Source organism: Balaenoptera acutorostrata, chromosome 11 (assembly GCF_949987535.1).
Source record: "Balaenoptera acutorostrata chromosome 11, mBalAcu1.1, whole genome shotgun sequence".
Lineage (NCBI taxonomy): Eukaryota > Metazoa > Chordata > Mammalia > Artiodactyla > Balaenopteridae > Balaenoptera > Balaenoptera acutorostrata.
In genome coordinates this window covers 7,922,601-7,942,816 of record NC_080074.1, presented here as the reverse complement: position 1 = coordinate 7,942,816, position 20,216 = coordinate 7,922,601, and the positions used below count along the sequence as shown (strand labels likewise).

General features: G+C 53.6%; 1 protein-coding gene across 2 annotated transcripts; it reads left to right on the top strand.

Moving 5' to 3' along the window:
* Window positions 1–874: 874 nt before the first annotated feature.
* Window positions 875–18,922, top strand: L3MBTL2 (L3MBTL histone methyl-lysine binding protein 2). Of its 2 annotated transcripts, none has more exons than XM_007189106.2 (17): window positions 875–994; window positions 3,243–3,477; window positions 4,770–4,903; window positions 6,196–6,319; window positions 7,106–7,185; window positions 8,740–8,857; window positions 9,253–9,387; window positions 9,671–9,759; window positions 12,489–12,720; window positions 13,086–13,162; window positions 13,350–13,454; window positions 14,088–14,235; window positions 14,635–14,717; window positions 14,963–15,197; window positions 15,692–15,757; window positions 16,615–16,731; window positions 17,183–18,922. In XM_007189106.2, the coding sequence occupies exons 1-17, from the start codon at window positions 971–973 to the stop codon at window positions 17,293–17,295; spliced, it is 2,115 nt and encodes a 704-aa protein (XP_007189168.2). In that variant the 5' UTR covers window positions 875–970; the 3' UTR covers window positions 17,296–18,922. The 2 variants fall into 2 exon arrangements, with proteins under 2 accessions (XP_007189168.2, XP_057413319.1); XM_057557336.1 differs by having other exon boundaries at window positions 9,253–9,510.
* Window positions 18,923–20,216: the final 1,294 nt, after the last annotated feature.

The window sequence follows — 20,216 nt, the reverse complement described above, 5'->3', positions numbered from 1 at the left end:
ATTACAGTTAGATTCTCAGTTAATTAGAGTACAGCATAGCATAGGGAAAGAATTTGGACTAAATCTTAAAGTCCAATCCTGTGTGATGTTAGAAAGTGTCTAAACCCAGAGCCACTGTTTCCTCATCGTCCTCATTTTTTTTTTTTTTTTTTTTTTTCCTTTTTGGCCGCACTGCAGGATGTGGAACTTCCCGGACCAGGGATTAAACCCATACCCCTGCAGTGGAAGCGCAGAGTCTTAGCCACTGGCCACCAGGGAAGTCCATCCTCATCTTTAAAAGGGTGATTGATTGTCCCTGATTTGAGATGTTTGTAAAGCTCTACGACAGCACCTAGAACTCCGAGTGTGTAAGGAGGTTGTGGGAAATACAAGAGGAAACAGGCAGAGAGCCACGTATCTGAGTTTTTTTCAGGAGATGGTGATGTAAGAGGGAGTTCTGCAGGATTTTGAGCATGCGGGACATTTACAGCATTGGGCATAAGAGTATTCCAGTTTCTGCCTGAACCGGAAAAGAGTCTCTCTGCTAGCATCCCCGCCCTAGCGCACCTTAAATTTCTGATCAGGGAGAGTGCGAGGTTATTCCTGGCGCCTGGACAGTACCTATCTTAGGTATTCAATAACTGTTTAATGAAGAATGGAGTTGGAGTGATAGCAAGAGGTTGGCGTGGAGAAACGAGAACAGTCCGCGCGAGCCGCCGCAACTCTAGGGCCCGGGGATTTTCACGTCGCTATAGCAACGCCTCCCACTTCACGCGCACCCAGGGGAACTACAAGTCCCGTAAGCGTCCGCGGCTTCCCCCTCTCCCGGGGAGGAGGGGCACAGGGGAGCGCCGAACCGGCTTTACCTCTTTCCTGCAGCGTGATTGGCCCGCGGCTCTGGGAGGCGGCCAATGAGTGCTCTCGGAGAGAGCAGCGAGGCCAATATGGCTTCCCGCACCTGGTGACGGTTGAAGAAACTGTGTTAAGTCTCATGGAGAAGCCCCGGGGCGTCGAGGTGAGAGGGAGAGGATTTCTCGTGACTGGGAAAGGGAACCCCGAGAGCCCCGCTCGGTGGGCCCTTCTTTAGGCCTTTGAGCGACGCCTGGAGGGTGGAGGGTGGAAGGATGGATAAACAGGTAGTTAGGCTGAGCAGGGCCGGAGGCGATTGGCGTTTCTTTTTGCTCCGTTTCTGCTGGGGCCGAGTAGTTGAGGGAGGAACAGCCTCCCTGGCCTGGGGAAGGGGAATCGGGTTCAGAATCTGAGAGCTCCTGAATCTTCCTTCTCCTCCTTGTCTCATGGTGGTGTTCTTTAGGGACTATGAGGCCTGTCACATTCTGGTGGGAAGTAAGGGATGATTAAAGTTTAATAAACTCTCCGTGTCCGGAGCGTTCACGTGCGTTATCTCCCAATATACTCAACAGCCCAGTGTCTCGTTTTCGTGGTTCAGGTAGCTGAGGCTTGGAGGGGTGGTGCGACTCCCCAGGAGGGTCACAGAGCTGTAAAGTGAAGGAGATGGGCAATAAGTCCGTCAAGTTCCAAAACTCTACCAGGTTTGCTTTTTCCACTCTACCACCACCTATAAGCCACACATCCTTTAATCATTTGGCTTCTGGTCACCTTATATTTGAATTTCCTTTCTAGCACATTTGCATGTGTAGTTGTAAATATAAAGTGGAATCGCTCAAAAACTCTATAAGGGTAAAGGAAAATAATCATACAGTGGAGAGTAAGAATGACAGCTCACAGTTTTAGAGCTGTCACTAACTGCTGGAAATGGAACTAGGCTTTGCATGTCATAGCAGCATTCACAGCAGTCCTCTAAAGAGGGCTTGTTATTATCTCCATTGTACTGATGGAGAAACCAGGAGCAGTAAGGTTAAATATCTTGCACAAAATCACACAGGTAATAAGTGGAAGATCCTGGATTCAAACTCAGGCGTACCTGGTTTGAGAGCACATGCTTTTAACCAGTAATAATCGCCAACATTTATTGAGCACATGCTGTGTGCAGGTCACTGTTCTGAGTGCCTTGCCCGTATTAACCCTTACTCCTCCCCCAAAGCCTATGAAATAGGTGGAATTGTCCTCATTTACAGGTGCGGAAATTGAGGCATTGAGATTGACCTGCTGCAGGTCATACGGTAGGGATGGTAGTAACTAGTAAGCAGTAGGGATGGTATTGGAGCCCTGGCCTAGAGCCCAAATTTTTCATACCTTTTCTACAACATGCCAGGTAGATTTATATACAGTATCTCATTTACATTCCACATCCTGGAGCCAAATATTTTTCTTGTTTTATAGATGAGAAAATTGAGACCCAGAGAGGTTAAATGACCTGCCCAAGGACCTACAGCTAGTTAGGATCAGAGCTGAGTCCAAAGCTATTGTATATACCACAGTGCTATAGCTAGCATGTCATTTGCCTCCGAAATCCTCTTTAGGGCAGTCTGGGCCCCAAATTAACTTTTGTCTGACTTAAGTTGTTTTTGAGTTGAAATTACTTTGGTGTACATATGCTGAAGGGGGAAGAATGAGTTTCTAAAATACATCTTCCCCAGAAAGTCTTCATGAGGCACTTTGCTTAGGATATTTTCACATCAGTGTATTCTGTTTGAATTATGGTAAAATGTCATCACTTATAAATTCCACAGAGGGACCTTGGTGAATTCCTAATACATGTTTTCTGTCTTGCTAAGGTATTCTTATTCTTTTTTTTTTTTTTCTTTTGGCTTCATTGGGTCTTCACTGCTGCGCGCTGGCTTTCTCTAGTTGCGGCGAGCGGGAGCTACTCTTTGTTGTGGTGCCCAGTCTTCTCATTGTGGTGGCTTCTCTTGTTGTGGAGCATGGGCTCTAGGCGCAAGGGCTTCAGTAGTTGTGGCACGTGGGTTCAGTAGTTGTGGCTTGCGGGCTGTAGAGCGCAGGCTCAGTAGTTGTGGTGCACGGGGTTAGTTGCTCTGCGGCATGTGGGATCTTCCTGGACTAGGGCTCGCACCCATGTCCCCTTCATTGGCAGGCGGATTCTTAACCACTGCGCTGCCAGGGAAGCCCCTTAGGTATTCTTCTTCTGATTTGCAGTTGAGAAATGTATAAACAAGAGTAATGATCCTGGTGTTTGCAAAAGGGGTATTTGATTCTGCCTGCCACTTGGCCCAAAAGTGTTGACTTGACCAAGAACTGGAAAGGGAGTTGACAGCAGATCTGCAGCTTCCCTTCCCATACACTAAGCCAACCATAATTCCTTCTGCCTACTTTTGTGTCACTAGGAGACTTCAGAACCAATGGAGGAGGAAGAGGAGGACGATGATTTGGAGCTCTTTGGTGGCTACGACAGTTTCCGGAGTTATAACAGCAGTGTGGGCAGTGAGAGCAGCTCCTATCTCGAGGAGTCAAGTGAAGCAGAAAATGAGGATCGGGAAGCGGGGGAGCTGCCCACCTCCCCCTTGCATTTGCTTAGCCCTGGGACTCCCCGCTCCTTGGATGGCAGTGGTTCTGAGCCAGGTGCCTTCAAAGTGTCCCCTGAAGAGGGGGAGGTTTCAGAGGCTGTGGAGGAAGAGGGGGATATAGGCCAGGTGGGCAGAGCTGTCCAGGTGTGAAGGGCTCTTTGATCTGATGTCTAAGGGGTCAGATGTCTAAGGCCCTGGGAGAGAGCAGAGGCACCCCAAGTATCCCCAAGGGTCATTTCCTCTGCTGCAGTCTGATTTCAAATTGTGATTTCATTCTTTCTTATAATTAATATTTATTCAACACATATTAGATGCCAGTCATTAACATGGTGCTTCTTTTGCGTTTGTCCTGTTCTCTACATATTGAGAATATAGGACACCTAAAGTCATCTGGTTACTATCTGGGAAGGGACAAGAAATAGCTTGTGGGTTGGAAGTGAGAGGGGGGAAAATACAGAATAAAGTGACCTCCGGGTTAGAGGGTTAGGGTAGGGGTAGGCAGATGAGAATTCCTCTGAATCATCTGGAAGCCAGTTGGCTTCAGAGATGTGATGCTTACACAGCTCCTGGACCCCTGTGTCAGGGCCTCCAGTGTGGGGACTGCCTGTGAAGATGGGGAGGCTAGATGGTCTGTGATGACATTTCTGTCCCCTGGTCCCTTTACTCTTTAGAACAGGAGAATCTAATACTCTTTGCCACTTGTTTCCTTTCCATTCATCCTGTCTTCTCTTCCTTTCTCCCCTTTCTTTTATGTTTCTCCCTTCTATCTTCTTCCAGCCATTCTCTTAGAATCTTAGAACTTTAGAACTGGAACGAGCTATTAGAGACCATCCAGCCCAGGGGTGCTATCACCTGGCTGCACATTAGGATCACCTGGGGAGCTTTTAACGAACCTGTGATGCCTGTGTCCCACCACAGACCAGTTAATTAGAATCAGGCTTGGGCATTTTTAAACGCTCCTCAAGTGACTGATGTGATATCAGGGATGAAACATTGATCTAGTTCAGTCTCTTTATAGATGAGAAAAAAATAGGCCCACAGAAGTTAAATGATATGGGTACGTTTTTTTCTTCTCATTTTCCTCTTTGCAAACTTTCCAGCACTCACCTGCTTCCCCAGTCATCCGCGTGGATTTTCCTTAGCCCCACCGTTGACACATACAGCCAAGGGGTGCTGAGGAGCTTCAGGGGTACACGCCAAAACCGCCGCCTTCTATTCCAGTTCTGTCAGCCTTAGGGGGCCTGGGACTCACCTGATGAATGCAGTGCCCCAGGTTTTGAAGGGCCCATCATTTTGTTTGATTTGGGGTGATGATCAAGGGAGTCATGTGCTAAGTTCTCTTCCCAGCTGTCTGTGAGATGTGTGGTATCGTGGGTACAAGGGAAGCCTTCTTCTCCAAGACCAAGAGATTCTGCAGCGTCTCCTGTTCTAGGAGCTACTCCTCCAACTCCAAGAAAGCCAGTATCTTGGCTAGATTACAGGTGAGAGGCCATCAATTGGAAGACCCTTCCTGGGGCCCTGGGTGCTGAGACAGGAACAGTCAGCAGACTGGCCTTGTGTTTTCACAGCACCGGTTCTCAAACTTGACTGCACGTTGGGGTCACCTGCAAACCTTAAAAAATATTGATGCTTGGGTCTTACTCCCAAAGATTCTGATTTAATTGGGGCCGAGTGTAGCCTGGACACAGGGCCTTTAACGAGCTCCCCAGGTGATTGTCCTGTGAAGCCTGATGTTTATGGGGGTCGCAGTGCCAGCTCTTCTGCTTAGTGTCTCATACACTTTGTCTCTCGCTTTGTGAGATAGTTACTGTTATTTCCCTCATTTTGCAGATTTTAGTCAAGGCATAGAAAAGTCCTTCTCAGTGAGCTAATAATGGTATTGTTTATAACTATAGTTTGGGGATACTTGCTATGGGCTTGGCACTCTCAGTCCAACCAGTGACCCCTAAAAAATGAATTTTTAAAGATTCCAATTTTAAAGGCTCAAAAATTTTTACTAACTTACTCAGAGGTACACAAATAAAATTGAAGAGCCAGGGTTTGGCCCCAGGTCTGTGTGGAATTTAAACCCAAATTTAAAAAAAAAATTTTGGCCACGCCTCACAGCTTGCAAGATCTCAGTTCCCCGACCAGAGACTGAACCAGTGAAAGCGCCAAATCCTAACCACTAGACTGCCAGGGAACTCCCTCAACCCACATTTCTATTTCACTGATCTCTTTAATAAATTCTCTGGGCCTTTCTGATCAGTACTTAAGTTACAAATTACAGACCAGATCAGTGGCCTTTCACTTTGGGGGAGGATGCCTTTGAGCACCCGACAAGCTATGGACTCTCTCTAGAACATTCATGTATGTTCTAGAGAGAGTCCATGGTTCAGTTCACAAGCCCTTTGAAGCCCATTCTCTGCCATAAATTTGTAGGAGCACCAAAGGAAGGAGATGGCTGAGAGTTGACGACACCAAGAAGAGGTTTCTGGCAGAAGCGGGGCTTAAAAGATAGAAAATGTGCCCCTCCCTGCCTGTGGCTCTGCCAATCCCCCGCCCCTCTCCAGCTGAACAATAGCTAAGTGCTTACTGAGTGTGGGCACAATACGGCAACCCCCATCCTTGCAACTCCCCTCTGAGCTAAGCATTCTCATTGTTATCATCTTGATTTACAAATGAAGAAACTGAAGTGCCAAAGAGGTTAACTGGACCGATGCCTGATTTAAACCTGTCCAAATCCAGAGCCTTGTTCTTAGCCTTTAGGCTACACACTGTCTCCTCCCTCCAGGGAAAACCACCTACCAAGAAGGCCAAAGTCCTGCACAAAGCTGCCTGGTCTGCCAAAATTGGAGCCTTCCTCCATTCCCAAGGGACAGGACAACTCGCAGATGGGACACCAACAGGGCAGGACGGTAAGACTGCAGGGACTGATGCTCAGGAAGCAGGTTGGGTGCAGTGCCAGGACTGGGGTGGCCCCCCAAGGAGCGAGGATTGGAAACGGTGGCCAGCTAGAAAGTGCCGGCCCAGGCTTGCTTTGGATTGTATCTTCCTCACCTGGTAATTGTGAAATTACCCCCAGAAGATCCCTCAATCACTCTTAAATTGCCAGGACCCCTACTCTTGATAATTTAAAAGCCGAGGATTAGCTTCTTTTGTTTTGCATTGCCTTTAGCTCTCTGGCTTCTGTTTCCCTGGGGCAGTGGAGACCCAGATCTTGTTTGAAGAAGGGTGATGGGATAAGGGAGGAACCTTTCTCTCTTTGTGAGCTCGTGTAGCTATTTCTGAGCAAATGTAGGCATGAAGCGACTGCGCTACATGGTCTGAGTTTCTGACCGATCCTGAGCTCCCAGCCTCAAGGGTTGGAGGGGCCTAGGTGTGTGCACCTCCCACCCATTTAGATTGGCTGTGGCCAATGAGAGGTTGGGGGCGGTCTGAGGAATTTAAGCCCAAGGGTCTTTGAATTTCCGTCTTTCTCTGGGGAAGGAAGACGAGACATTTTCCTCTGAGTGTTTCCTCTACTCCTGAGACTCTGGCAGCCTTTGGATAAGGCCCTCCGCTGTCCTGATGGCCACTGCTGGGGCGGGTATGGGGTGGGGAAGGGACCTGCTGCCCCTGCCCCTCAGGCCCGGGGTCCTGGAATGGCTGCTGCCGGAGCGCCCAGCTTCGACCCTTTAACCCTCTCCCTCTTTGCCCCGCAGCGCTGGTCTTGGGTTTCGACTGGGGCAAGTTCCTGAAGGATCACAGTTACAAGGCTGCTCCTGTCAGCTGCTTTAAACACGTGAGTGCCCTGGGGATGAGGGGAGGGAGGGCAGGGGTCCTGAGTGCTGCCACCGTCTCACCCACCTGCCTCACAGCGTCAGCACCGGGAGAGAACAGGGTGAGGTCTGGGTGCTTGAAGCCCAGCTTTGCCACTCCCTCCAGCTTACCTTTCTGTCCACTTCTTTTTCAGAAAGTCCTCCCACAGACCCTCAATGAGAGCTTCTAGCCCCTCTGAGGTTCCCCACTTCGCTTATTTACATAATGGCACTTTGTGCTTTGATATCCAAAAGCAAACTTTGAGAATCTCTTTCTCCTTTTCTCCCATTTTTAGTGCTTTCCCGTTGAAAGCTTGGTGCTGTGAACTGCCCTGGGCCCCTTGGTTCCCGGGAGGCCAATGTGGATGCCTCCTGGAGCCCCTTCTGCTAAAGGCTCCCCGACTCCCTGTCACTGAGAAACAGCAAAGGCTGAGACCTGGAGGGCTGGGCTTGGAGCGGAAGAACTTAGCAGGCAGGCCTGAGCGGTGGTCTCCTGCAGGTGCAGAGAGAAACCGAGGGAGCGCTCTTGTCTTTCAAGCCAATTTCCTAAACCCAGGAAATCCGGGAGGAGGCCTCTTTAAACCCACTTCCTAGCCTCTAATTTCTGAGCTGCTGCTGAACTCTGGGGAGGGCGCTGATCAGGGAAAGGTTGGCCCTCCATGCAGCTTAACTCCTCCTCTCCTGTCTGGTTGCTAGTGAAGGTGCGCGTCTTTCCCAGTGGGGGGAGCTCTTTGTTGCCCTGAATTCTCTAGCAGTTCAGGCATTTCATTGCAGGGAGTTGCATCATACTTGCACTAATATATCTGCCTCGATATGCTCTGTAAAAAGCCCACCTGAACGTGCCTGAGCAGTATAACTGCTTCTGGGTTCTGTGATGAACCCAATCCCTCCGGCCAGGGAGATGGAATGGGATACACTGATGGGCTGAAACCAGGGCTGAGAAGGAAAAAAGGAGAATCTCCCCAAAGGAGACCCAAAGTGCCTCTGGCAGCAAAGTAAGGATTAGACACTGGGGAGGCAGCCGCAAGCAGTCCAGTGCTGTCGGGGGCGTGTTAACAGGAGGAGGAGAGGTGGAGAAAGGACAGGCCAGAGCAGCGGGGGGCAGCCGGCTCTGTGACAGACAGCCTGGCGACAGCTGTGAGACCAGGGGTCGTGCTCCTAACGGCCCAGGTTGAGTGACGACTGAAAGGGGTGCTACTTGTGCCGGGAATGGCGCCTGGCACGTGGTGAGGGGGAGGAACTGCTAGGCGGCATGACTGTCACGCAGGCTGGCACAGCCATGGTGTGCCCGAGAGGGTAACAGCCAGGAGCGGCCCTGTAGAGCTGAGCACCCAGGACCGTCTGACTCTGGGTCTCTGCCCAGCCCCACCCCCACGTCTTGCCCGTCTCTTCATCCCTGGTCCCCGGCCTGGCCTTCCACACACAGGGAGTGAGGGGCGGCGCTGAGGGGCGGAGGAGGAAGGACGCAGACTCTCGCGAGGCCCCTCAGCCAGCCGCGCTCCTCTGCCAGCCCCGGTGGCTCACTGTCCCCCTTACAGGTCCCACTCTATGACCAGTGGGAGGATGTGATGAAGGGGATGAAGGTGGAGGTGCTCAACAGCGATGCTGTGCTCCCCAGCCGCGTGTACTGGATCGCCTCGGTCATCCAGGCGGCAGGTGGGTGTTCCTCCGGCCGAGGCGGGGTCGGGCTGGGCAGTGACATCTCCCGATGGACAGGCAGTGGTGGAGCAGAAATTGGCTTCATAAAACAAACACAAAAACCCGCCTGCTGGAGCTTCTGCCTCCCTTCTTGCTGTTCTTCTATCTTGCCTACCTTAGAGGGGACCACAGAGCTTGGCGAGTTTGGAAACTCCCATTTTTTAAGTTCATTCCAGGGTTGATCAGGCTATAAAATTATTCTCCCTACTGTGCTGTACTGCTTTCCAAGTACGTGGCATGGGTTTGTTTTTACTCTGGCTGTTGTGGAAGTTCTTGAAATAGGCAGCAAAAGTCCTGTTTAGGCTGGAGAAGAGCGAAGGCCTAAGAGCACACCTCTCCCTCCTTCTTCTCAGGGTACCGGGTGCTGCTCCGGTATGAAGGCTTCGAAAATGACGCCAGCCACGACTTCTGGTGCAACCTGGGGACTGTGGATGTCCACCCCATCGGCTGGTGCGCCATCAACAGCAAGATCCTGGTGCCCCCGCGGAGTGAGTGGATGAGAACGTTCCCTGTCCTGGTTCCTGCGGGGCCCTTGGGAGCAGTTGGACCAGAACAGAGCCCACCTGCCTCCTTGCTTCCTGTCCTGCCTTGTCCCAGAGGCCCCCTGGCAGGTCCGAGTTGGGGGAGTCCGGTTTTATAAGATGGTGATTGCTGGCCTGGAAAGGCAGAAATAAGTTATTTAGGCCCCTCTGCTGCTCTCTGGGGCAGCTCTGGTGCCCCACCAGTGGTGTGTTGTCAGTCTGTACTCAGGGCTCTGCTCTGTCTCTGCAGCCATCCATGCCAAGTTCACCGATTGGAAGGGCTACCTCATGAAACGGTTGGTGGGCTCCAGGACGCTTCCCGTGGACTTCCATATCAAGGTCTGGCAGTGAGCCCTGTGGGTCTCCTAACTGATCTCCTTCCTGCCCCTCTCCCGTTTGATCTGTCCTTTGTGCTATTCACTGGAGTATTTTTCCTAAGACTCCCTTGCTTAGCAATCTTAGCGGCTCCAGATTTCCGAAGGATGGGTGGTGGGTGTCGTCTGCCTGCCCGGCCTAACAGCCTCCTCCCTGCTCAGACTCTGGTCCAGCCGCGTCGATCATGTTGCTTTGTCTGCCATTTCTTCTTCTAGATCCTTACCTTTGCTCATAGCATTTTCAGGAGCGTTCATTCAATAGATTTTATTAAGTACTTGTTGTATACAAGGCACTGGAAATATGGAGAATGTGGACCCTGCCATCTGGGACTGTCCAGTCTGGCAGAGGAAATGAAGTCACACCCATGAAAAGTTATAAAATAGCCTTGATTTTGACCCAGAGATGTGCCTCAGAATCATCTGTGTGGCATTTCATTTTAATTTTTAAAAATTATTTAGTTCTTTAACATAAAAAATCATACACATGGTAAAAATTCAAAGGGATCACAAGGATATGCAGTGAAGACTTAGTCTCTTCCCCCTTTGTATGCCAGGCCTGCTGTTGTGCGGCTTGCTCACATAGGTGCCTGGGCCACATCTAGGGTCTCTGGGGTCCCTGACCCGGATGCCCACACGTGTTGTTCTCATGTTGCTTGGGTAAGCATCAGAGCAGCGAGCCAGGGGGATGCAGGGCAGGTACCACCGTGACATGTGGCTGAACTGGTCTTGTGGCCTCAGGACGAGCAGGTATTGAGGGAGGCTTTGTGGAGAAGACGGCATTTGAATTCTACCTTGATGGGTAGGATGTGGGCGGGCATGGAAGCCAGCAGTGGAAAATCAGATGGGAGGGTAGTTGGGGCCATCTCACCCAAGGCCCCGGATGCCTGGTGAGAACATTGGCGCTGTGGGCCTTAGCTGGTCTTCAATGAGTAATGGTTCCAAGCACCTCAAAAACAGTTTTTCCCTTATTTGAACGTACTGGGTAGTACTCATTTGCTATTCATCTCTCTATATTTTGTTAACTGTCATAGTCTTTTCCACAAAACTGCAAGCTTTTTCTCCTATATTTCCCATAGTACCTTGCACAGTGGACAGGGTTGGCGACTGAAGATGAGCTGGCCCTAGTGTTAGGATGAGGCAGATGGGAGCTGGCCCTAGTGTTAGGATGAGGCAGATGGCTGTGTGCAGGCCACCACGAGTGTCAAGGTGGCCTCATCTCTGCTTAAATTAAAGAGCTTGATTCTGGGTAGCAGAGCAGGGCTCTGCGTGAACAGTCAGCAAGCACACACTAGCTGTCACGTGCCCAGTCCCTGCAGGGCACGCGTACAAAAGCAGCTGCCTCTGAAGATTGGGGGGTGGAGAGGATAGAAGAGGTGGGTCTGTGGAGGGAGCTCAAATCCAAATCCAATCCCTATATGGTAATCCAATTCCGCAGTATGGTAAGTGCTTCATAAATGTTTCAACTGAATGCCCATCAGCCAAGGTCAGGTGTGTGTGTGTACGTTGTCGAGAAAAAACATCAACTGAACACTACCTCCGTACCTAGTTCTGTGCTTGGAGCTGAGAATGTACAATAGAAATGACTCAAACCTAGCTTCTGCCTTTACGGACCTTGAGTTCCAGTGTGTGACCTTAAACAAACGAGGGCAATAAAACGTTGTCGGGTCGTGGGCTGCACCGGTGGGCACAGAGGAAAGGAGCTTGTCAGGAAAGGCCAGCGGCGGGGAGGCAGCCCAGAGGGACCCCAGCCCAGGCCTCACCCTGTGTCTCTCCCTCTGCTTAATGGGCCTGGTATATTCCAGCCCTTGAGCTGAGGGTGAAGGATCTGTGTCCTGGTGGCTGCTTTGTGACCCTTGAGCCGCTCCCCCTCCTGGTGGGATTTGGAATAGCACTGCTCAGCCCCCATCACGTGGAGACTGGGATGCTTCTCCCTGAGCCCGCAGTGCCCTGGTGCTGGAAAAGCCCTACAGAGCTTACGTAACCATCCTCTACCCCCGGCAGGACAGCACCAAAGTCACAGCAGACAAAGAATCTCCTGTCTCCTCACCGAGGCCTCACCACCAGGGCTCTAGAGCAGCTTGTGGACATCTTGGTCACTGTCCTTTGCTGCGTCAGAGGGGCAGGCGTCACTACTGAGGTGCTATGAGAGCCGTTCAGAGCGGCAGCCCAGAGGGGCTGGAGCTGAAATTAGATGTATCGAGGCAAGGGGCACTCAGTTCCCTAAACGCGAGGCTTGTGTGTGCCATCAGTAGGGGCCAGAAGGTAGAGGGGAGTGGGGTACCCGTGTGATCAGAGTGCAGATCCCTGAAAGAGCACAAGCTGGACACCACAACCAGATTTGCGGCCCAGCTCTGGCACTAATGAGCCCGTGTGACTCTGGGTGAGTCACGTGACCACTCTGGGGCACCTGTTTCCTTAGTCTGAAAAGCGATCTGTAATTCCCATCATAATGACTTACTGGCATTTTGGTGCACACGTTGTAAAAATCATGTCATCAGTATCACCCTAGGGACTTGGGAGCCAGGGTTGAACCTGGCGGGACAGGAGAGCTCATCCACCTGCTTCCTGGCGCAGTGTTTGCGGGGCTTCCCCTCCACCTTCCCCATCCTCTGGTTACTCTTAAGGGACAGAACAGCAAGGTGGGTGGGAGGGTCCACATGACCCCAGCAGGCCTGTGTTCTGATGTCATTGCAGATGGTGGAGAGCATGAAGTACCCCTTTCGTCAGGGCATGCGGCTGGAGGTGGTGGACAAGTCCCAGGTGTCACGGACCCGCATGGCCGTGGTGGACACGGTGATCGGGGGTCGCCTGCGGCTCCTCTACGAGGATGGCGACAGCGATGATGACTTCTGGTGCCACATGTGGAGCCCCCTGATCCACCCAGTGGGTTGGTCCAGGCGTGTCGGCCATGGCATCAAGCTGTCAGGTCTGCAGAAGTCCCTGGCCAGCATGGGCCCGGGGGGGCACATCTCTACACCCCACAACCATGCTGCACGGTAGAGGCGATCAGCTCTACCCTGTGGATGGCAGGACTTGACCAAGTATCCCGAGAGGCTGAGCGCCTTGACCGAGGATACTCAGGTTGAAGTGTTAAAAATTGGTTTGGAACTAGAGGCTACGGGCCACATCCTTCCCATGTGATGTGGGAAGAGTCTGGGTCCTAAGGGCTGAACAGTTCCTACAGAGAGCTTCTGGTCTAGGGGGCACATTTCTGGGGGAGGCGTGGAGATGGCCCTGTTAGCAGCTTCAACTTCCTTTTCTCCCTTCCTCCCTCTGCCATTTCCCTAAAAGAGAGGCGCAGCGACATGGCCCACCATCCCACTTTCCGGAAGATCTACTGTGATGCTGTTCCTTATCTGTTCAAGAAGGTGAGGCACAGCCCTTGGGCACTGTCCCCTTGGCCACAGGTCCACTCCAGGCCTGCGGACCCCAGCTCTTCCCTGGGATGTCCCTTTCCCTCCCCGCTTCCTTCCCAGGCCGATGGCAGATGAGGCCTGCTTTCCCATCTTCTCCTGGGCCAGCCCGGAGATTCCCCAAGTGCCCCGTTCCTTTAAGGTTCGAGCTGTCTACACGGAAGGCGGTTGGTTTGAGGAAGGGATGAAACTGGAAGCCATTGACCCCCTGAATCTGGGCAACATCTGCGTGGCAACCATCTGCAAGGTGAGCCTGGGGGAGCCCTCCAGCCTCCAGTATGGCTTTCTGCAGGCATGGAGGTGGCAGAGCTTCCCAGTTCTGGCTGTTCCTGGGCTACCTCCTTTCGTGTCAGGGTGAGAATCTGCTTTTGTGTCAGGGTCAGAGGTGCATTGGACAGGTGCTTACTGAACACCTGGCCTGAGCCTGTCCTGGGTCAGGTGTAGGCCTTCCTGCTGCCACATGCCATCTCCTTTGAGTGCTGGCCTAGCCAAGCCATAGCCAGGCTGACTTCACTGCAAACCTCTGCTATTGCTGTAGCCTGAAGAGCAAACAGCCACCCTTTGGCCCTCCAGGGGGTTATGCTGATTTATCCATCCGGCAGATCTCCAGGCTGGGCCCATGTGTTCACTGAGAACACACTGACAAGAAGACAGATGCAGTTCTGCTGGCACAGCATTTGCTATCTAGTGAGGAGGCTAAATGATCTCACGAGTGTGGATTACACCAGTGCTGAGTGCTCTGAAGCAGCTCGGGGAAGGCTGAGAACCGGCTCTGGTTGGATCCATCCACCTTGCATCCCCATCGTATCACCTCACCCTGGGATGGGGGTGCAGTTCAGGATACCATATTCTGTCTGCCCTCCTCCCCTCCACCTGCTAGGTCCTCCTGGACGGCTACCTGATGATCTGTGTGGACGGGGGGCCCTCCACAGATGGCTCAGACTGGTTCTGTTATCATGCCTCTTCCCACGCCATCTTCCCAGCCACCTTCTGCCAGAAGAATGACATTGAGCTCACACCCCCAAAAGGCAAGACTAGCCTTACAGTTGGAAGGAGCAGGGTGAGGCCACTGGCCCAAGTTCCTGGCCAAGCCAGACCCCTGGAGTTTGAAGTCTGTGAGTGGATTGGAGAGGTGACAGAGCTACCCAGGGTCACCCACTAGCCCTTACTCTGGGCTGGCTCGGCCCCATGGCCGGTATGTAGCTCGGTGAGCAGAGCTCCCACTTGTCCCTTTGGTCAGTGAACAACTTGTGCAACAGGACCATGGTCCTAGAGCAGGTACCAGCCTGGGGAGGAGGGAAGAAGGCTTCTGGGGAGACTCCGGGGGGGTCCTGACCGAGCTGCAGGCACCCCTTTGGCGCTGGGAGACCTTCCGGAACTCCCTCCCGCTTCCCTTCCCCCCTCATCTACACTTTCCACTCCTGCAGGGTATGAGGCTCACACTTTCAACTGGGAGACCTACTTGGAGAAGACCAAGGCGAAAGCAGCTCCATCAAGACTCTTTAACATGGTGAGGAGACCAACCCTGCCCACTGCCAGCGGTGGCAATCCCAACCCCTTCTCTTTTCTTGAGTCTTTGCTACTAAGGTCCGCCACTTGAGGGGAGAAGTCCCAAACTCTGACATGGGCGCTGTGCTGAACGGTTCGGCCGGTCCCTTTCCCAAAAGGGCCAGTGCCTGGGAACAAAATGCAGTGGGATCACTGGTCAGAGGAACCTCCCCCTGCAGGCATGCTCAGCCCTACTCCCTCCCCCAGGACTGCCCCAACCATGGTTTCAAGGTGGGCATGAAGCTGGAGGCCGTGGACCTCATGGAGCCCCGGCTCATCTGTGTGGCCACGGTGAAGCGGGTGGTGCACCGCCTCCTCAGCATCCACTTCGATGGCTGGGACAGCGAGTACGACCAGTGGGTGGACTGCGAGTCCCCGGACATCTACCCCGTCGGCTGGTGCGAGCTCACCGGCTACCAGCTGCAGCCGCCCGTCGCCACAGGTCTGGGCTCTCGCAGCCCTACGGGGCTCTCGACTTCCCTTTTCTTCTTCCTTCCTGCCAGCCACGCCCCTGCCCCACGCCCACCTCGTTCTTTGGCATGAGATCGAGAATCTCCTGGACCACTTCTAAGAAAAGAGTGGCCCTTGTCTCCCCTCCCTGTCCTGACTTCTCTGTCTCCCTCTCCCTCTGGCCTGCAGAGCTCCTTCCTTGACCTTGCCCACTCTGTCATATGCGCGTGCCCTTGTGCACCCAGGTAAACTCCCTAGGTCCCTCCGAGAGCCCTGGTGATGAGGGTGGGAAGAAGGGACAGCTGTTGTCCAGTCCCTCTCCGCAGCCCCCTCCCCGTTCTCATTGCCCAGCTCTGGCTTTCCTTCTGGGGGCGTCCCCCGTGTCAGGGAGGCCGGTGAGGGGCGGACAGGCGTCTTGGGGTGTGCCTACAGCCTGTGTCCTCTCAGAACTCTCTCCTCACCTCTTGTCCATACTTTCAACAACAGAGCCCACCACGCCTCTGAAAGCCAAAGAGGCCACAAAGAAGAAAAAGAAACAGTTTGGGAAGAAAAGTAAGTGATGCTCTAAAGCTACCTGGGGTCAGCTGAGCCTGTGTCCCTGGGAGCGGAGGTGGGGCATCGCCACCTAAGTCGCACTCTTCATGGTCCCGCCCTCTCCACCCCTGGCCCCACGGGCCCATCCATCACCCTGTGTCTTCAGGGACCCGGAGCATAAGTCTTCCATCTCTGGCAATGGTCAGGATACCGAGGAAAAGAGACAAGAGACTGTATTTGGGGTGGAGGGAGGCCATGTGTAGAGGCCATGTTTGAAAGTAAAAGGTACGAAAGGAAACGGATGGAAGCTGCTCCCTGAGGCTGTCATAGTTGCCTCATGACCCCCAGGGAGTGGGAGCAAGGGCGGCCATCGAGCTTGGGGACCTCTCCACCGACAGGCCGTTCTCAGCAGGCCCCAAGCTGAGCTGCAGGCCAGCGCGGCAAGGTGGGCTCCCTGACGTGGTATCACGCAGAGAAGAGGACGTCCTGAAGGGGACAAAGAGGAAACAGATGTGGTCCCCAGGCAGGATTAAGATGCTGTGAGGGTGTGGAGGTGACCAAGCGGCAGGACCCTGTGCCGTTCGAAGTGTAGGGCTGGGAATCACACTTTAGACATGAAGAAAGCGAGGATCAGAAAAGGGAAGCTTAACAACCACGGCGGCGAGTGGGGGGAGGTGGGTATTAATCCCTTACTGGAAACAGCCTCTGAGCCTCAGGCACACAGCCCCGAGGGCTGAGGTCAGAGTTTGGGCCTCTGTCCTCCCAAACTGGTACTTTCCCCTCTGCTGCGCTGCCTGACCACTGGGCAAGACCCAGCCTTCGTGCGTCACGTGGATGCATCCCTATCCCGGATTTAATTCTGTGTTTATTCAAAGGAAAAAGAATACCACCAACCAAGACCCGGCCCCTCAGACAGGGGTCCAAGAAGCCCCTGCTGGAGGACGACCTGCAGGCAGCAGAGAAGATCTCGTCGGAGCCCGTTCCTGATGAGAGTAAGGGCCTCCCACGCGGGGTCGAGGTTGGGGGCGGCTCCGGTGCTCAGAGGCCGACCTCCTCCTTCCCCACCTGGGCACAGAAGAGTAGAGTCAAGTTTGAAGGGAAGTTTCTGGGCACCAAGCAACCCTTCTCAGACCACTGGGCCTGGAGGGCTTCCCAGACACCCACCCCCAGCTCTGAATGGAACCAAGCGTCTCGCATGGCCCTCTCCACCTCCGCCCCCAGCTCATGTGCTTGGCAGGGTGGGCAGCCTGCCCGGCTGGGATGACGGGACCCTAGGCCTTCTGTGCTGCCTGCCCCCGTAGAGGGGGAAGGGGCTCCCCTTGCCATGTCCTGAGGGCCCGTCTGTAGGAAGCCTGATTTCTTCCCCAGACCCTGAGCCCGCGCCCTTCCCGGAGTTACATGCACACTCTCTTCTCCCTGCCCCCCACCTCTCTTCCTCCTCAGTCATTACCGTGCGGGTAAAGGAAGAGCATCTCGACGTGGCTACGCCTGACAAGGCCGCGAGTCCAGAGCTGCCCGTTCCCATCGAGAACATCAAACAGGAGACAGATGACTGAGACTTCCTCGCTGCCCGCCCGGCCGCCCAGCTGGCAGCCAGCCCAGGGTGCCGCGACTGCCAGCACCCCTCCACCCCACTTGACTCTGGAGACTGAGCCTTTCTGCGTGGACGCCGCCGCCTGGTGCTGAGGGCGCTGGGCAGCGAACGAACACCCAGGGTCTCCCAGACCCGCCCTGTCGCCTCTGCCCCGTCCTGGGCACGGCTGGCGCGACTAGGGCTGCTGAGACCCGCAGACTCCCCTGTGAGCAGCTCCCTCTCCAGCTGGAGTTACCGAAGTTCTTACCAGCCTCCATCCACACCCAGCACGTCCCTCAGCTGCCAGGGGTGAGGGGCCGCACACTGGAGGACAAGGTGGTTGGTGGGGGGATGAGCTCAGCGTGCGTGTGTGTGTGTGTGTGTGTGTGTACGAGCACACACATCCCCTGAGAGGGAGGCTGCCACCAGCATTGGACTTAACCTGCTCTGGAGCCCAGCGGGGCTAGGACCTGTCCTTTTCATTCCCCTGTTAACCAGGGACGGGTCTGGCCTTGCTGGAAAGTCACAGGGCCGCGATAGAGTGGGGCGGTCAGCCCTGCTGGCTGAGGTGGACCTGGAGGAGCTCCTGGAGGAAGGGACACTCTTCCTGGCTCGTTTTCCTCACTGTTCATGTCCTTAACTCCGTAACATGTTTTGAATCCCCTTCTCTCTAGAGTACCTTCTAGAAGTTCATCTAGCATCTGCCCAAATTTCAGCTTTTTTTTTTTTCCCAGTTAGTCTCCTTTGAAACTGTCTCCTCCCTCTGATCCATCCTCTCTTCAAGAGACCCTCTTCCTGGAACCTAAGGTGATGGCAGGCGCTGTCCTCAGCCCTCTTCTTTCCTTCTACATGTTTGGGTAGAGACAGCACGGCAGGGTGGGTCCCTGTGTCGCCCCTTTAAGGGCTGCAGCTGTGCCGGGTGGGAATCCGGCTCCCTGGACTGTCGGGTGCTTGCCAGATGGGGTGCTGACCATGGACGTGCTCAGGACCCAGCTGGTGGGTGTCATCCCAGAGATGGGGTGACCAGCCCAAGGGGAGCTGACTTCCTGTCAGTTCAAAGAGAACTTGATCCTTTCTCCCTTTCTAAAGGCCCTCTGCAGGCCCACACGGTATAGAAACCAGGCCCAGAAAGCACCCTCTTGCAGCCTGAATTCCCCAAAACATGACTAGATGTGGAACACAGTGACGACCAAGGACGGGGCAGGTCCCAGGACAGAGGGGCCGTACCTGACCCCACCCCCATCTCACACACACCAGACTTGAGTGGTGACGGGTCAGTCAGTGGCATCAGCCCCCAGGGGAGGAAGGTGGCATGTGTGTGCACTTCAGCTCTGCCTTTGTTGAGGGTAAACTGCGCAGCTGAGAATAGTTCATCATCCCCGATGCCCTTGCCGTTATGGATCCAGTTCTGACTGAAGAGCTTCTAGGACAACAGGACTTGCATGGCATTTTGGCCTTCAGCTGCTTTCTTCCTGAATGGAGAAGTGAAGCCTACAGGTGCCGTGAGCACGACAGGCAGAGCTGGAGGGCAAGATTAGCTGCCGTTCCGGCCCTGGACTGGCCTCGCATACTTAACTTGCATGAGACAATTGAATCCCTTTCTTGCTGAAGTCCAATTTGTCAGTGTCCTGTTCCTTAAGCGAGAGTGCATTCTGATACGCCACCCGGCGGTGTCAGTTATGAAAACTGGGTGAGTTCACACATGAAGAGTGCAGAACAGTGAGTGTCATCTGTCATCTCCGGAGCTCCCCGTCTCCATAGCAACAACATGCTATATTCTCCTTATTTATGTTTCAGCCATTCTCCTCCCAAAACCACAGGTTCCAGAAAGCCCAAGCCCAAGTCTCGTGTGCCCCTCGTGCCCGGCACAAAGGTGCCCTCAGCAAGTATGTGACAAAGTGTACATACATAACGTGTTGCTGGGACCTAGAGGTTAATTTGTCACAGATGGAAGTGTTGACCTCTGGGACATAATAGCTCAAGGCACAGAATGAACCTTGTTCCTCAATTGCCCTTGGATGGAACTAAAGGTCTCGAAGTCTCACAGCAGCGGGGCCACATGATGGCTGGAAAATATCCTAAAGAACAGAACCACTTCCATTCCCTGCTCTCACTGCTTGACAGCCTGCAGCAGCTCCCTGGTGCAGATTAGGCCACGTGCAAACATTGGAGGAAGCCCCCTGCACCTTCCTTTACTGTCACCTCATCTGGACCCTCAGCTCTGCTTGAGGGCTGGGAAGCAAGGGAACTACCATTTGTGATAGCCTCATATGCCAGGCACTAGTTTACAGGCGTTCACACAGCTTGCTTCATCTTCACAGTAATCCTGTGAGGACACGCTGACTTCATTTTACACATAAGAGAAAGAGGACTCGTTAAAGTTCATTAACTTGGTGGCTTGACAACTGTTAAATGACAGCAGTGGGAGTAAACCCAGGCTTGTCTGCCAGGTGCCTTCGGCCAGGCAAGCCCCCCAGCCCAGAACACCCTGCCAGGGCTCAGGGCCCTTATCCTTCTTCGATGCCTTGGTATTCCTGGGAGGAAGCTGCCACCTTCAACAAAGTAAAAAGAAAAAGCCCATTTGGTGGCATATCTCCATGTCAGAAAGGGTGGTTGGATGGGGTGGCCCGCGAGGCCCCATTCCTGTCGCAGCTACACAATGTGGGATTGGCGTGGGGGTCTTTTAATGAGAGTCCTGACCTGGAGGTGAACCCGGCAGGGCTGCTGCTCCCGAGTCAAGCTCAGCATCCACGCCGGTGCTGTTCAGCACAACTCCCGGCAGAAAGTGCCGCCCAAGTGTTCACTGAGTACGGCGGCCGCCGCCATTGACCCTGGTTCCAGGTCTCGCTTCTAAGGCCGAATGCTCACCTTCAGCCTGGGGTCTTTTTAGGGGTTCTTCCTCAC